The 18652-nt window shown below is 39.6% G+C and overlaps 1 protein-coding gene across 1 annotated transcript in view; it reads left to right on the forward strand.

The window, feature by feature from the left end:
- The window catches only part of LOC141142588 (vomeronasal type-2 receptor 26-like), a 171695-nt gene that overhangs the window by 66335 nt on the left and 86708 nt on the right, over window positions 1-18652 (forward strand). The window contains exon 3 of the mRNA XM_073629266.1: window positions 2713-3495. Within this exon, the coding sequence (XP_073485367.1) occupies window positions 2713-3495 (783 nt within the window). The remainder of the gene's footprint in view (window positions 1-2712; window positions 3496-18652) is intronic.

Raw genomic sequence — 18652 nt, forward strand, 5'->3', positions numbered from 1 at the left:
ACTCATTCACCAAAAAAAGTGTTGTGTAAAAAAACACAGGAGGCAGTTTTTGACAAGCCCTTTATTAAAAAAAAAATTAAAAACTGTCCCCAGGAGTAGATCCAAAGTCAATCACGATGAATGCTGGTTGCTGACCTGAAAGAAAAAAAAAAGCCTGCAGCCGACAAAGGCTTCCAAAGACTGACAGCTCCGCCACTAAAAAAATCAAAAGGCAGGGCCACCCAATGATATTACTGGGTGACTCCGCCCCATGTGATGTCATCTGACCAGCATGCCCTAGTTGATGACATACGGTGACATCACTAAATCACCTTGTCCTCATGTTGATGGATACAAAAGGCCTCTTCCCCAAAACCCTGGCCGGTGGTTGTGGGGGTCTGCAGAGGACAGAGGCAGAGGACTTATCGGAATCTTGAAGCCCACTTCAACAAGGGGCCCCAGGATCCTGTCCCTCCATGGGTATATAGTAAAAAATGTTGTCACAAGGGGGCCCTTTAGTTTATTAGCGGTGGGAGGCGGAAGAGCTGTCAGATGGCGGTAGCCTTCATCACGTGAGGACCTTTGAGGGCTGTGGGGAAAAGGCCCTTGTCCTCATCAATATGGAGACTAGGTGCTTTGGAGGGGAGTCCCCTACCCCAAAGCACCCCCCATGTTGAGGGAATGTGGCCTGGCATGGTTCAGGAGGGAGGATGCTCACCCACCCCCCTCCCCTTTCCTGGTCTGCCAAGCTGTATGTTTGGATAAGGGTTTGGTATGGATTTTGAGGGGACCCCACTCAATTTATTTATTTTTTTCATTTTGGTGTGGGATTCCCCTTAATTTCCATACCACACCTGAAGTGCCTGGTATGGAATGGAAAGGACCCCCGCTCTGTTTTTAAATTTTTATTGCTGGCATTGTTTTTTTACATTCAGCTGTCATTGGAGAACACCAGAAATATAAAGTAGGCTAGGCTTTAAGCAAAATGAATACAAAGCTGTGCTAGAGTTTGTAATTATAAATATAAATTACATCTTTATGTATATATACTAAGAGAAATGTAGTTTATCTTTTGCTGACTTCTTTTTGAAAATGTGGGTAAAATGTTTTTTTCTGGCTAGCCAGAATCGGTGATCCAAAGTAAGCAGATCACAAGTGAAGCCAGGTTGATGTCAGGTCTCCTGATTTGCAAAGTTTTTCTGGGTATGTATAATTTAGCCTGAGTAGGGACGCCTGTCCCCTGCCAGCCTGCTGCAGAGAAAGGTCACTGTTCTCTGTGTGAAAACAGTGGTCTCTCTGCATAGGTCCAACATGTTCACTGATAAGCCCAAGCTATATTGTATATAATACTTATGACCCTTGCTGATTGGAGAGCCACAGATCTGACCGGGGCATATTGTACCTCTGCAGGTAGACCACTGTTTCAACACAGAGAGCAAGGATCCTTCTCTACAGCATGCTGGCAGGGGCCGGCTTTTCTACTCAGGCTCTGGCTGCATTCCACAGTATATAGAAATACATGTTTTGTTTTAATGCACCTGCAATGTATTTAGCTGATTTAATCTAGAAGATCAGTTGTATTTTTAAATATTTGTACAGTGCAGTCTCTAATTATAATTTTAGTGCCAACTGGATATGAATGCAACTTTAAATATAGTAACATTATCGTTAATAGTCAGGGCCGGTGCAAGGATTATTGTCTTCACAGGCAATAGCATTATTGCCGCCCCCACCATCCTCCCCCCCACCCCTCTTCTCCACAATGCATACCCCATGCCCTCTGCTCTGACAATCCCACAGTGAATGGTTTCAGTAGGATAGTGGAAGGTATCAGTTAGTTGAGAAATGGACAGTGTAAGTATGGCTGTGGACTTTGTCAGTAGGGCAGAGGATGGGGTCAGTACAACAATGGATGGTGTCAATAGGGAAGTGAACAGTATCAGTTGTTTTTACCTTTTGTTATTATTTTTTTATTATTATTTTCTACAATTTTTTTATCAGCCCTTTAAGGAGCTTTGGTGAAATATCAGGAGTCCGAACAGACCCCTGATGTTTAATTTTTGAGACAGAAAAATTAGATTGAGGACACAGTCCTCAATCTCCATCACTGCAGCCTTAGCTACATGGAATGAATGAACAGGAAGAGCACATCCTCCCTGTTCATTCACAAACCAAAGCATAGTAAACAGTTATAAATGAACACAGTAAGTGATCAGTACCGATCACTCACTGTTTTCATTCAGAAAAGGTAGGGGCCAGTAAATTATGAATTTAGCCCCTTCCATGTTCTACATCCTGAAGCAATCCTGCGCCGCAGCTGGCTGGAGAAGAGGTGAAGCCGGAAGCACTGTGGGAGGGGGTACCAGGGGAGCACATACAGTAAGTGGCCCGGGCAGCAGGAGGAAGTAGAACCTGGTAGGAGGAGTGGGAGGGGCAGCATATACTGGAACAGATCCCCTGTATTTTCCTCCAGCAGCCGCAGAATGCCGACGGGAGGGAAAGCAGGAGAAGCAGTCTTTCAGAGGCTGCAGAGGAATCTGTTCCAGTGAATGCTAAAGTGTAAAGTATAATGTGAAAAGAAGGCCTCACGGTCCCCTAGAGCATAGGCAGGGTCACCATTGCGACCATCAAAGCTCCACCAGCGCCACTCCACATTCTGATGCCCTAAAGCGGCTGTCTAAGTAGCCTTATGCTGGTGCCAGCCCTGTTAATATTTAATCCTCCTCTTTTCAGATCAGCTATGGAGCCACCGATTACTCATTAAGTAACAGACTCCTTTACCCGCATGTATTCAGGACCGTTCAGAATGATTATGTCTATTATTTAGCAATTGCCAAACTAGTGAAACATTTTGGCTGGAATTGGGTTGGAATACTTTTTTCAGACAATGATACCGGAGAGAATGAAGTGCAAATTCTGAAGAGAAATTTGGCTTCCCAGGAGATTTGTGTGGCTTTTGAAAAAAGAATGACTGTGAATTCCGCTACAATGGATCAGTGGAGAGACACACTTAGTAAAGTGCATTGTAAAGTTTTAATACTTTGTGGTTCCTTCACAAGCAATGCTCGGGGATACCTTTATGAATACTCTCAGTTCAATAGAAACAATATGATTATCCTTCCCCCAGGCTGGACTTCAGGTGAAATCAAAATGATAACAGTTTTTGCAGGTTTTATAACAAGTTTGTCTTTACAGTTGTTTGATCCGCAAATTCTTATTGATGAAAGTCAGTTTGATAACAATCTATTGTCAAGACATTCACAAATTGGACTGTTGCTGGATAATCTGATCATTACATTTTACAATATAACATCAACTCAAAATGGGAAAAATATTTATTTCCAAAACTTTACTAGTTTTAGTCAGAGTTTCATAAGAGTGTTTTTTCCACGAATTAAAGGAAGTATGCTTTGCGAAGAATCTCTACGAGTGTATATTGCAGTAGAAGCTATGGCTGAAGCTATACATTTTTTTAACAAATTTAATCACAGTTTTAATATTAACAGATTTAAGCAGGTAAAACCGTATAGTGCAATAGTCTGTAAATAATCTTTTAGATTTTTTTTTTTTATAGAAACGTAAGAAGGTACTTTGACCAAACATTTTGGGATTGTTATAATTATTCTACAGGATTTATATAGCGCCAACTGTTTGCACAGTGCTTTGCAAAATAAAGGGAAACAGTACAGTTACAATATAATTCAATGCAAGAGGGTTAGGTGGGCCTTGCTCATGGGAGCTCACAATCTAAAAAGAGGCTGCGAGAAGGGGAGATGGGCGGAGTCTAGCGGAGCAGACATGCATTGTTAGAGCTCCGCACCGCTGAGGAGAGAGGAGAAGGACAAAGCGGAGCCTGCAGGCTCAAAAGGTATCCATTTGAACCTTTTTGCCCCAGGGAACAAACTGTGAAAGTTTGGGCAGGAAATATGGTACTGGGAGGAAGCCGTGGCAGAAATAAAAATCACCTCACAAAGAGCTCACAGGCACTCACTGCAACTAAAGCAGCTCCAGTCACCTCACAAGATACAGCATCAGGGCGCTCTCACAGACAGAAAATGTCACAGCAAGACTCTCCATTTGAGTCAGATACAGAACAAATCCTCTCACAAACTTCTCCACAAGCCTCCTCAGCATCCCCAGTAATATTATTACAATTTGAAAAGATGCTTCATAAGGCTTTAAAACAAACCTCAGACCAAATAACAAAAAGCCTAACCAAAGAAATAAGAGAGCTGGGAAACCGCACCGCAGCCTTAGAAATAAAAATGGATGAAATTGAAATTACAACCCAAGAAAATATAACAGAATTGGAACAATTAAAAGAAGAGAATTTAATACTTCAAACTAAGCTCGAAGATTACGAAAATAGAGCCAGACGTTCAAACTTGCACATAAGGGGAATACCTGAAACTGTGACAGACCTGCAATCTACTATTACTGCTCTATTACAAGAACTAAAGCCAGATATCCCTATTGAACGTTTAGAACTGGACAGAGTACACAGAGCCCTCACAGCCAAAAAGAAAAGATGGACCCCCACGTGATATAATTACAAAATTTCATTATTACAGAACGAAAGAACAAATACTAATTGCTGCAAGAGAAAAAAAGGAACTTAATTTTCAAGGACACAATTATCAAATTTTTGCTGACCTATCCCAACTTACTATTACTAAAAGACGATCCATGAAACCCCAACTAATGGAACTGCAACGCCACAACATTATGTATCAATGGGGCTTCCCCTTTTCAGTCAGATTTAACTACCAAGGTACAATTTACAGAAGCAGATCAGCAGATGAACTACAACAAACCCTTTTAAAATTAAATCTGACAGAACCCACAAGCAGCAACTCTCCCACACGCAGAAGAATGGCATCACCTTCACCTTCAGGCAGCACCCAGAAAATTTCAGAACAAAATGGGAATCATCATTCTCACAAAAGAGGCCGTTATGCCACATCATCCATGGACCAAGAAGATTCAATGGACTGACATCCTAATTCCTGATATCTCTTCATTTATTATACTAAGAGATGGTTCTCTATAAAAAACCTGTATTTATAACTGAATGTAACTGCATTCTGATAGTCACACACTGTGTGGGATCATGTTACATTCCAGTTATATTTCTTATTACTTCTGATTCATATAGCCTTAGAATATATAAGTGAAATAAGGAAATTCTTGTTCAGTTATATATTTTCAGGTAATAACAATAGATTTATTACTTTTTAGGACAAATATGTTCAATAATCCAGAAGTAATGGAAGCTTTTTCTTTCCTTTCTTAAAACAAATATATTATTACCTAACTAGTTCCTAGAATTATGTTTTTGTTTATTCTAATCTGAAGCAATACAACCTCAATTTTATGAGTTAACATATCTAAACAGTTACATATGAATAAAATATGTAATTGTTTACTCTAAAAGGGTTAAAATCCCAAAATAATTCAATACCAAAGTTATTAACAGTACCTTTCTAACTGAATTATTTAGCCTAGGGCAAGACTAACCATATACAACCACCCTGGAATAAATAATTTCAACAAAAACTATATTCTGCACTCCAATTAATGAATCATCATTTTGATGTCTTTTGACATAGTACTTCTCTCCTGTAAGCGGAAGATCAGTGTACCCCCATTAGCCCTCCTCATTCTCCCAACCATATTATGTGGGAGTGTGACGAAGGCACTTATTCCCCTGAGAGAGATATTTATTCTCTTTCACGGGTAAATTGTGATTACTTGCAAAAAATAATTTATACAATGTATCATCTAATCTCATATGTTTTTTGTTTACTCTTTACTCCAGAATTCACTGGTTTCTTTTCTATCTTTTCATCTCTTCAGTCCACACAGGTTGATCTGCACAGTCAGCTCTGCATAACAAAAAGTAAGTCAAAACTATTTGATCTGTTGCCATGGCACCACTGAATATACTTTCCCTGAATGTTCAGGGAATAAATGTCCCTCAAAAAAGGACCAAAGCCTTCCGTACTTTCCATAACAAGAAGGCTCACATAGTATGCCTCCAAGAAACACACATCACCAAAGATTCTACTCCAACATATATTTCTCCTTTTTATCAACAAATTTACACGGCTTCTGCCTGTACCAAACAAAGGGGTACTCTAATTGCATTTCACCGATCCACACCATTCACCTTATCATCAGAAATTAAAGACCCAGAAGGTAGATACCTGATACTCATGGGTTATATAATGGATACAGCAATCACGGTGATTTCCTACTACGCTCCTAACAAACAACCTACACCATTCCTCTCACATATATTACAAGTGATTAATACACACAAAATAGGAACAGTGATAATGTGCGGGGATTCGAACCAGGTCCTCCTCCCATTTCTAGATAAATCACCTTTTACACCATCCAAAATAACCTCTAGATTACCTTTTTCTCAACTTCTTTCCAAATACAATCTGGTAGATTCGTGGAGAGAAAGTAACCCAATGAAAAAGAAATTCACTTATTTCTCGCACCCTCATCAAACCTTGACCAGAATAGATCATATTTTTCTAACAATAGGAATGATACCAGAAATTATTGCATCAGATATAATTCTGATTCCGTGGTCTGACCATAATGCAGTATACACTACTATAGCCTCAGCCATACCAAAAGCGCATGACCCAACGTGGTACTTACCGGACATAATGCTCAAACACCCACTACATCAGATGGCCATTGAACAAGCTTTAAAGGAATACATATCAATTAATAATACAACAGACATCTCCCCAATAACACTGTGGGAAGCTCATAAGCCTGTCTTGCGTGGTACAATACAAAGACAAATGGCACTATTTAAACGGGAACGCAAAAATCTAGCAAAAAAACTAGAACTTTAATGCAGCCTACATATCATTCCAAAATAATCCATCTCAGAGTACAAAATCTCATCTGGAAAAATCTAGATTGGAATACGATCTATTTCTCACTGAGTCAGTTGATAAATCCCTCAAACGCTCCAAACACAATTTCTACATGAATACAAACAAACCAGGTACATATTTGGCTCGGGCATTAAATTCAACTAACAAATCTTTCAAACCAATACATTTGAAATTATCAAAAAATGTTTATACTTGTAATCCAGTTAAAATAGTCCATAAATTTCACTCACATCTCGCAACTTTATACAAGACAAACAATGAATTTAATCCTACAGAGGCTGAATCCTTCTTCTCAAAAATAACCTTACCTGAGTTGTCTCAGAATCAAAAAAGCAGTTTGGATGAGCCTATAACTATAGATGAAGTTGCTAACGCCATAAAAGACCTAAAACTTAACAAAAGACCAGGCACAGACGGCTACTCGGCTTTATACTATAAAACATTCTCAGAAATACTCTCTCCCATTCTCACTGAAACTTTTAACAAACTTCTAGAAGGACATTCTTTTCGGCAAGAAACACTAATGGCAATTGTTTGTATGATCCCAAAACCCCTTTCTGATGATACTTCCTGTGTGAATTATCGGCCTATCTCTCTGTTAAACCTTGATATTAAATTATTAGCAAAAATAATAGCAAAACGCCTCAATAGCATTATAGGAAAATTAATACATAGAGATCAAGTAGGCTTCATGCCAAATAGACAGGCAGGCGATAATATACGCAGGGCAGTGTTATTGGCACATATTGCTGAAAAACGGAAAATCCCTTTATGTTTTCTATCTCTCGATATTAAGAGGGCATTTGACACAGTATCCTGGCAATATATGCAATATTCATTACAAAAATGGGGTTTTGGACCCCACTTTTTAACATGGATCAAAGCATTATATAATAAACCCAAAGCCTATATAAAATATGCTGAATACAAATCTGATGCCTTTAATATCGAAAGAGGTACCCAACAGGGTTGCCCATTATCTCCCTTATTATTTGCCCTTATACTTGATCCCATGGCCCAATACATCAGAACAAACCAAACTATAACTGGCATTGAAGTAGGAGGTATTACACACAAATTATGTATATTTGCAGACGATATATTACTTTTTCTATCATCACCACAGGTCTCTGGTCCTAACTTAATACCAGCTCTTGATGGATTTGCAGCCCTATCCGGCCTTATGATTAATCCTAAGAAATGCCTAGTGCTTAATATTTCGCTCACAAACATGGAATTGATCCCGGCTAGGGCTGCACTCCCATTCACATGGGCAGAAAAATCAATCCCATATCTTGGAATTCATTTAACAGCATCTCATTCTGACTTATTCTCAACCAATTATCCTCCTGTATTAAGACAGATCACAAATCTAATAAAACAATGGTTGCAACTTCCTTTATCCTGGATAGGGAAGAATAATGCAATCAAAATGACTGTTCTACCCAAATTGCTTTATCTATTCAGAGTCCTCCCTATTCCAATTCCTTCCTATTTTTTGAGAATAGTACAAAAAAGAGCAACTTCGTTTATATGGGGCTCTTCTAAACCACGTATACCTATACACACACTACATCTTCCCAAAAATAAAGGAGGCCTGGGATACCCTAATTTTACTAACTACTACAGAGCAGCACATTTGGCCAGTCTGTCCAAATACCATGCAAAACAGGAAATCCCATTATGGGTATTTATAGAGGCTTCAGAAAATGACCCTCTATTAATATCAAATTTATTATGGCTTGATCCTAAAGACCGCTTTAAAATTCATAATCCCATAACTAAACACTTCTTATCTCTCTGGGATAAACTAAAAACCAAATATCAGTTACAATCTCCACACAATCCTCTCCTTTCTTTTATCAGAAATCCGGCCTTTTATCCGGCATGGATCTACCCAAATTCTTTTAAAGCTTGGACAACATCAGGCATTCAGACACTAAATGACTTCATAGCATCTAAATCATTCCTTTCATTCCCATCGCTTAGAGACAAATATGATCTACCAAACTCTGAGATATTTAGATATCTCCAAATCAAAAATTTCTATACACCATTCCTAAAGGGGGATACACCATTATCCCAATTATCCATTTTTGAATCAATCTGTACAAAAGATCCATTTGCTAAAGGTACAATTTCATCACTTTATAATCAATTATATGGAGTAGTAAATCTTAATAGACCCTCTTACGTTCAGAAGTGGGAGGAGGACCTGGGACGAACTTTAGAAGACACGGACTGGTCTAACATATGGCTCGCATCTAAGTCATCTTCACCCAACATCTTAGCACTGGAGACAAATTATAAAGTCCTAACTCGCTGGTACCTTGTACCCGCTAGAGTGGCAAAATATTCACCTAATACCTCAGCTCTTTGTTTTCGAGGATGCCCAGAAATAGGCACACATTTACACATATGGTGGACGTGCCCAGTAATCCAAACCTTCTGGAAGGAAGTCTTCGTGATTGCATCTAAAATATTTAAAAAAATAATACAACCAGATCCATATTTAACTTTACTTAATCTAAAACCGGAATGGTTAACACTCTCTCAATTCAAACTTATGATCCAACTAATAACGGCTGCAAAACAAACAGTGGCCAAGGCATGGAAATCTCCTACATTGGTACTAGCAGAAACAATTCACAGAATGAATAATACAATGTCCCATGCTAAGATGGTAGCCATCGATCAAAATCAAATTCCAAAATTTGAAAAACTTTGGCATCCTTGGATAAAACAACAGTTCTTGTCAAATTTCAATGACTCTGTCCTGTTGCCATGGTAACAGATTAAATGACTTACAGAGACACCCATTCTAAGGCTTCAAAGAGAACTAAAAAGAATAATAAACTGACGAGCGGGACAACCTTGTGGCCCATACCTCTGCCTTTCTACCCTTTTTCTTCTTTCTCTTTCCTTTTCTCCACTTTACGATTAAAGCTCATTATCAGAATTTATTTGACCTATATACACTCTACCTGTAAACAATATGTATAGTAGGTACAAATCATTTAAATACCTACAAAAGTAACTAAGGAAATGATATATATCTTTAATTTAGGTTTACGTGAACCCAATGTTTAATATTTGAAATTTCATGATATTTACCTATATAAATCCTACTGTAAAACAATGAGCTTACTTTATAGATCCTTGTAAACTTACTTTATGTATCTTTATAATATTGTATACTCAATAAACTTCTTTTGACAAGGAAAAAGAGGCTGCGAGTGATACAAAAGGTAATAACTGTATTGGGTGAGCTAATGAGAAAAAAAAGTATAGTTATTAGGTGGTGGTAGGATAGGCTTCCCTGAACAGATGAGTTTTCAGGGATTGCCTGAAGGCGGACAGAGCAGGAGATAGCCAGACAGATTGAATTAGAATGTTTCAAAGGATGAAAGAGTCATTGAAGTAGTCTTGGAGGAGAGCATAGGAGAAGGTGTTGAGGGAGCTAGAGAGCAGGAGGTCTTGCGGGAGGATGGTTTGAATGATATTTTGAGATGAGGTTGTTGATGTAGCTCCTCAGAGCAGGGCTCCTGTTATTAGTGAGAATTTTAGTTATTAGATGAGCGCAAGCCAGTGGAGAAATTGGTAAAGAGGGTTGGTGGTTAATGAGCTGATGGTTAGGTGCATACATCTAGCAGCAGCACTATAGCTGGGATAACCTGTGTAGCGATAGGCCAGTGAGGGGAAAGGTGTTATAGTAGAGGTGAGGGATACTAAGAGAGTGAATTTGTATGTTGGTGGTGTCATTGGCAAGAAGGAGTGCATTTTGGAGATATTATGGAGATTAAGGTAGCAAGATTTGGACAGTGATTGGCTGTGGAATCAAAAGGAGAGGTCAGAGTCCAGGATTACACCTTGTGTGCTGACATGAGGGAATAGACTAATGATTGTGTCCTTTATCTTGAAGGAAAAGTTTGGGGAGGGGACATGGTCGAATGGAATATATGTTTTTTGCAACTTTTAGCATCTGACCACATCTGAGGACTGCAAAGGGAATTGGTTCTGAGACTTCCCTCTGCCAGACTTTACAATCTCATGTCTAAACAGGGAAAAGGTATAATTTTCATCATATTTTACTAAGTGCAGATCCCACTTTGGCCACTGTCTGAATAGTAGCTTCACTGAGGGCCCCAACAAAACAAACTGTATTTTTTTAGTAGAAGAATTAAGTTGGCCATACACCAGAGCAGGAAAGTATACACTTAAGAATTTGCACAAGCAATACATTGGGGTTGACTTACTAAAACTGGAGAGTGTAAAATCTGGTACAGTTGTGCATGGTAGCCAATTAGTTTCTAAGTCCAGCTTCTTCAATTAAGCTTTGACAAAAAAAATTTGGAAGATGGTGGGTTTCTATGCAGAGCTGCCAGATTTTGCACTCTCCAATTTTAGTAAACCAACCCCATTGCTCACTATAAGAGACCTCTCATTTTTCAAATCCCTTATTGCAGATCAAGAAGATTAACTGTTTCCATGTTAAAAAAAAAACATGATACTGATACTGATACTGTCCACTTAGCAGATGTGTTTTGTCTGCTAAGACTTCGAAACGCATCGGACCTAAACAATACATTTTTCCTTGCATACCGGATTTACACTATGTGGAAGCTTTTTTTCTTTATTTTCTCTTTGCCACATCTGAAGGATTGTCGCCGATCGGGTTGAACCCGGTGAAAGATCCCAGCCTACACCCGGATGGTGAACCAGATTAACAAGTCCACTCTTTATAACTTATGTTTTATGTTCACGTTTTTTGTGCCTTTCTATTATGATTGACATATGACACTGTGTTTACTTTTTAAGTCCATATCACCAAGCCAGTGGAGTCTCTCAGATGACTCATTATATTTTGGTTTAATCTCTTTATATATGTTTTTGCTTGGTTTGATGTCACAGTTAATGAGACACATTTATATGGCTTAATGACACTAACCAGGTTGAGAACTCCTGAATGCATTTGTCCTCTATTTTATAGAGACGGTTCACACACCTGGCAAATACATGTATCACCCTCACCATTGTGATTCTACACTCATTAATGTAGATTCTCAATTTTTGTTATAGCGCTACACTTTATTTTTTCACTTACTTTTCACAATTAGTTTTATTGTAGTGTTGGCTGCTCCTATATTCAGAGTTGGCGCGCCAGTTTCTTCCAATTTTTTACATAGGAGGGGGGTAAGGATTATGACAAATGGCCATCCCCAAACAGAATATTGCGCTAAACTAGATAAATAAACAAACCAGAACCTTCACTAAGTGGAAGAGTGAGTTTGATAATATAGTTAGCAGTGCCTCCACCCAGGACAGGACCTCTGTGAACAAATACCCAGGTATATATAGTTATTAATAAAGATATCTCTATATGAATGTTGCAGCAAAGTCCAGTTTCATGGGGCCTCTGAGGATGAACCCAATGTGGTGTCCATCTTTGTGTCTCAGACCTGAATATAAGATCTGATGTGATGAGGAGATCCTCCAGCCATTGTACAACCAGCATAGAATTGAGCTTTTCATCAGCAGAAACCATTGTATGGCACTGGAACTCAGAGTCAGCCTATCTACTCTGCACCCTATGGATTTTTATCTGTCATGCAACCAAACCTTTTACTACCAGAAGTGGCTGTTGGATGCCTAACCTGGCACTAGCTTATGCTGATTATTGAGTCATAAAGTGGTTGAAAAGGCAGAAGGTTTTTTATCTTAATACATTCTATGCATTAAGATAAAAAGCCTTCTGTGTGCAGCAGCCCCCCTCAGCTCCTCTAATACTTACCTGAGGTCTATCTAGATCCAGCGATGAGGTCAGGCCAGTCAAGTTCTTCCACTACAAACTTGCTCATATATGTCTTTATGGTCCTCGTTTTGTTATGGTCATTTATAATGGTCATGTTAGAACAGGATGGGGCCATCCCCAAACTGTTTCCACAAAGTTGGGAGCAAAATGTCCAAAATGTCTTGGTATGCTGACACCTTAAGGTTTCCCTTCACTGGAACTAAGGGGCCAAGCCCAACCCCTGAAAAACAACCCCACACCAGAATCCTCCATCCACCAAATAATTTGGACCAGTGCACAAAACAAGGGACACGAATACCCCCCGGTACATTGGGACTTTATGGGCGAACAGAAAGAAAATCATGTATCATAAAATATCATTTATTTAGAAAAGTTATTTTGTTTTAAAACACATGTATAGTGACAAACATAGCAGCAGTTTGTACAGTACATTTATATGAAAAAACAGAAAATACTTGTGGTGAGTTATTACAAATTCCAATGAACGTAGATTTTCTCCTTTTGGCCTGATATGTTTCAGGAAAAATATCCCCTCCTCAGAGGCATTATAGGAGAAGGTACAAATACATTCGACATTGAATTGTAAAGGATTTTCATACAAGTACTTTAAAATCAGAATTTTATAGGAAGGTAAGTTTGCCGCTGTCTGTCCATCAGAAGGTGATGAACCCTGTCTAGGCTCGGAATAGCCCTCACAAAGGTCCCCATGAAACAGCCCTCATGGTACAACCACAGAAAAAATCTTAGAGTGAGTGTGTGGGCAGACGTAGCTGGGACATTGCTAGTCCTATGAGGCAAAATCTAACAACGTCCCAGCTACGTCTGCCCACACACTCACACTAAGGTTTTTTTCTGTGGTTGTACCATGAGGGCTGTTTCGTGGGGACCTTTGTGAGGGCTATTCCAAGCCTAGCTGGGGTTCATTGCCTTCTGATGGACAGACAGCGGCAAACTTACCTTCCTATGAAATTCTGATTTTAAAGTACTTGTATGAAAATCCTTTACAATTCAATGCCGAATGTATTTGTACCTTCTCCTATAATGCCTCTGAGGAAGGGATATTTTTCCTGAAACATGTCAGGCCAAAAGGAGAAAATCTACGTTCATTGGAATTTAAGTAAAGGATATATAAATGTACTGTACAAACTGCTGCTATGTTTGTCACTATACATGTGTTTTAAAACAAAATAACTTTTCTAAATAAATGATATTTTATGATACATGATTTTCTCTCTGTTCGCCCATAAAGTCCCAATGTACCGGGGGGGTACTCGTGTCCCTTTTGTAGGGTCTCTATCTAACAAATGTTTGGGATGTTGGCAACACTCTAGAGTGAGAATAATAACAATTCTCCTTGTGGTTCACCACTTATATTCAGTGCACAAAACAAGGTCCATAAAGACATGGGTGAGCAATTCGTGGTGGAGAAACTTGACTGGCCTGCACAGAGTCTTGACCTCAACACGATAGAACACTTTTGGGATGAATTAGAGCGGAGATTGCGAGGCAGGCCTTCTCTCCGACATCAGCGCCTGACCTCACAAATGCGCTTCTGGAAGAATGGTCAAACATTCCCGTAGACACACTCCCAAACCTTGTGGACAGCCTTCCCAGAGTTGAAGCTGTTATATCTGCAAAAGGTGGGCCAACTCAATATTGAACCCTACGGACTAAGACTGGGGTGTGTGTGTAAAGGCAGGTGTCCCAATACTTTTGGTAATATAGTGTATACACTCAGAAGCTTTGGACAGTAATTTTAAACTATCAAACATAGGAGCACTTGCCTCTTAATCCCTTGTGGTCTGGATTTAGCAGCATGGACAGGACACGTTCCTGAGACTTTCTCTCTCTCTCTCTCTCTCCTCATTTTCTCCTCATTGGGGATTTTCAAAGCCAACCTCCAATAGACAGGAAGTGCTAATATATAATTACATATAACAGTGATATATTAGTAGCTAATAGTAGAAGGCAGCAAGTCCCTCATAGGCGTGCACAGGGGGTATGCCAGGTGTGCCTGAGCACACCCTAATCACTCTCTGTGGTGTCGATTCCCCCTACTGCCTGGGCTTCCCTCTGTGTTGAGCCCTTCCACCACAGTGCTGCTGGCTTTCCTCCTCTCCTCTCCTCTCCCCCCCTGGCTGCTTTAGGGGATGTTTCAGGATGAAGAGTGGGGGAAGGCGCTAATGAATATGTCATTTACAGGCACCTTCCTTTTCTAAATTAACACAATGAAAACACTCACTCACTGTGTTCAATCATAACTGAAGCACAGTAAACTGTGTTTACTGTGCTTCAGTTTGTGAATGAACAGGAAGCAGCTCAGCACAGAGCACTTCCCATTCATTCACTGTTCCATGCAGCTGAGACTGCCGAGAAAGGCATGTGTGTTTGAGCTTTGGGGTGCATACCCTAATCCAATAGGCTGCGCAGACCTATGAAGTCCCTAGATATATAAAATAAAAAACATTAAAATTCAGTACACTAAAAATGTATTCCAAATCTCCACCAGTGTTTTCATACTAGTGAACTTGTGCAACAAATTCAAGTGAATGAATAAATAAACATATTATACTACAATAAATTAAGAAGTTTAATTTAATAAATATAGTGATCTTTGTGATATCTTCAATGTATAATCTACACACTGCTCCGTGCTCCACATTCATTATTAGCACTTCACCAGAGATACGTGCTTCTCTAATTCTTCACTTGAATTTGTTGCACACGTTCACTAGTATGAAAGCATTGGTGGAAAATTCATTTTTAGTATACTGAATGATTTTTTTATTTTATCCATACAGTGCTGCAATTGTTTGATGCATGATGTATAGGGTTGCTGACGTTTAATGCAGCTGCAGTAAAATGTTGAAGTTTGATTGCACAGTTTGCTTTATTTATCAATAAGCGCAAAGTATTTACAGTAAATCCCTACATATGTAATAAATATCTGTGATCAATTGCAAAGTGATATTAAAGGTTCATTAAAAAAACAAAAAACAAAAAAAAAATAAAAAATGTCTTATACTTGTGCTCAGTTTGAAGCTGTGGAGCTTGGTGTAAGTGGAGCTGGATTAAGTGGGAGTTAAAAACAAGTGTTAGAGTATACAAGTCTTGCTGTCTGTCGGTGTGTGTTGCTGTCTGTTGGTGTGTGTTGCTGTCTGTTGGTGTGTGTTGCTGTCTGTTGGTGTGTGTTTGCTGTCTGTTGGTGTTTGCTGGGTTGCATTTTGGGGACTTTTCCTTTTAGTTTTTAATTTGCCTTTTGCTGTCACTTATTAAATAGCTTTTTTTTTTTTTTTTTTTCTTGTTTCATCAGTCTATCAATTAAGGGGTGTGGTTAATTGCTCACAGGTGCCTATTTAACTTGTTGTAGGACTCAGTCTGAGCGTGCTCAGTTTGAAGCTGTGGAGCTTGGTGTAAGTGGAGCTGGATTAAGTGGGAGTTAAAAACAAGTGTTAGAGTATACAAGTCTTGCTGTCTGTTGGTGTGTGTTTGCTGTCTGTTGGTGTTTGCTGGGTTGCATTTTGGGGACTTTTCCTTTTAGTTTTTAATTTGCCTTTTGCTGTCACTTTTTAAATAGCTTTTTTTTTTTTTTCTAGTTTCATCAGTCTATCAATTAAGGGGTGTGGTTAATTGCTCACAGGTGCCTATTTAACTTGTTGTAGGACTCAGTCTGAGCGTGCTCAGTTTGAAGCTGTGGAGCTTGGTGTAAGTGGAGCTGGATTAAGTGGGAGTTAAAAACAAGTGTTAGAGTATACAAGTCTTGCTGTCTGTTGGTGTGTGTTTGCTGTCTGTTGGTGTTTGCTGGTTTGCATTTTGGGGACTTTTCCTTTTAGTTTTTAATTTGCCTTTTGCTGTCACTTTTTAAATAGCTTTTTTTTTTTTTTTTTCTTGTTTCATCAGTCTATCAATTAAGGGTTGTGGTTAATTGCTCACAGGTGCCTATTTAACTTGTTGTAGGACTCAGTCTGAGCGTGCTCAGTTTGAAGCTGTGGAGCTTGGTGTAAGTGGAGCTGGATTAAGTGGGAGTTAAAAACAAGTGTTAGAGTATACAAGTCTTGCTGTCTGTTGGTGTGTGTTTGCTGTCTGTTGGTGTTTGCTGGGTTGCATTTTGGGGACTTTTCCTTTTAGTTTTTAATTTGCCTTTTGCTGTCACTTTTTAAATAGCTTTTTTTTTTTTTTTTCTTGTTTCATCAGTCTATCAATTAAGGGGTGTGGTTAATTGCTCACAGGTGCCTATTTAACTTGTTGTAGGACTCAGTCTGAGCGTGCTCAGTTTGAAGCTGTGGAGCTTGGTGTAAGTGGAGCTGGATTAAGTGGGAGTTAAAAACAAGTGTTAGAGTATACAAGTCTTGCTGTCTGTTGGTGTGTGTTTGCTGTCTGTTGGTGTTTGCTGGGTTGCATTTTGGGGACTTTTCCTTTTAGTTTTTAATTTGCCTTTTGCTGTCACTTTTTAAATAGCTTTTTTTTTTTTTTTTTTTCTTGTTTCATCAGTCTATCAATTAAGGGGTGTGGTTAATTGCTCACAGGTGCCTATTTAGCTTGTTGTAGGACTCAGTCTGAGCGTGCTCAGTTTGAAGCTGTGGAGCTTGGTGTAAGTGGAGCTGGATTAAGTGGGAGTTAAAAACAAGTGTTAGAGTATACAAGTCTTGCTGTCTGTTGGTGTGTGTTTGCTGTCTGTTGGTGTTTGCTGGTTTGCATTTTGGGGACTTTTCCTTTTAGTTTTTAATTTGCCTTTTGCTGTCACTTTTTAAATAGCTTTTTTTTTTTTTTTTCTTGTTTCATCAGTCTATCAATTAAGGGGTGTGGTTAATTGCTCACAGGTGCCTATTTAACTTGTTGTAGGACTCAGTCTGAGCGTGCTCAGTTTGAAGCTGTGGAGCTTGGTGTAAGTGGAGCTGGATTAAGTGGGAGTTAAAAACAAGTGTTATGCCGCGTACACACGGTCAGACTTTTCGTCTACAAAAGTCCGACAGCCTGTCCGACAGACTTCCTGCGGACTTTCGGCGGACTTGCAGCAGACTTTCTAACGAACGGACTTGCCTACACACGACCACACAAAAGTCCGACGGATTCGTACGTGATGACGTACACCGGACTAAAATAAGGAAGTTCATAGCCAGTAGCCAATAGCTGCCCTAGCATGGGTTTTTGTCCGTCGGACTAGCACACAGACGAGCGGATTTCGGGGTCCGTCGTAGTTACGACGTAAAGATTTGAAGCATGTTTCAAATCTAAAGTCCGTCGGATTTGAGGCTGAAAAAGTCTGCTGAAAGTCCGGAGAAGCCCACACACGATCGGATTACCAGCTAGCTTTAGTCCGTCGGCGTCCGTTGGACTTTTGTAGACGAAAAGTCCGACCGTGTGTACGCGGCATTAGAGTATACAAGTCTTGCTGTCTGTTGGTGTGTGTTTGCTGTCTGTTGGTGTTTGCTGGGTTGCATTTTGGGGACTTTTCCTTTTAGTTTTTAATTTGCCTTTTGCTGTCACTTTTTAAATAGCTTTTTTTTTTTTTTTTCTTGTTTCATCAGTCTATCAATTAAGGGGTGTGGTTAATTGCTCACAGGTGCCTATTTAACTTGTTGTAGGACTCAGTCTGAGCGTGCTCAGTTTGAAGCTGTGGAGCTTGGTGTAAGTGGAGCTGGATTAAGTGGGAGTTAAAAACAAGTGTTATGCCGCGTACACACGGTCGGACTTTTCGTCTACAAAAGTCCGACAGCCTGTCCGACAGACTTCCGGCGGACTTCCGGCGGACTTTCGGCGGACTTGCAGCAGACTTTCTAACGAACGGACTTGCCTACACACGACCACACAAAAGTCTGACGGATTCGTACGTGATGACGTACACCGGACTAAAATAAGGAAGTTCATAGCCAGTAGCCAATAGCTGCCCTAGCATGGGTTTTTGTCCGTCGGACTAGCACACAGACGAGCGGATTTC

This window comes from Aquarana catesbeiana, linkage group LG01, assembly GCF_042186555.1.
Source record: "Aquarana catesbeiana isolate 2022-GZ linkage group LG01, ASM4218655v1, whole genome shotgun sequence".
Lineage (NCBI taxonomy): Eukaryota > Metazoa > Chordata > Amphibia > Anura > Ranidae > Aquarana > Aquarana catesbeiana.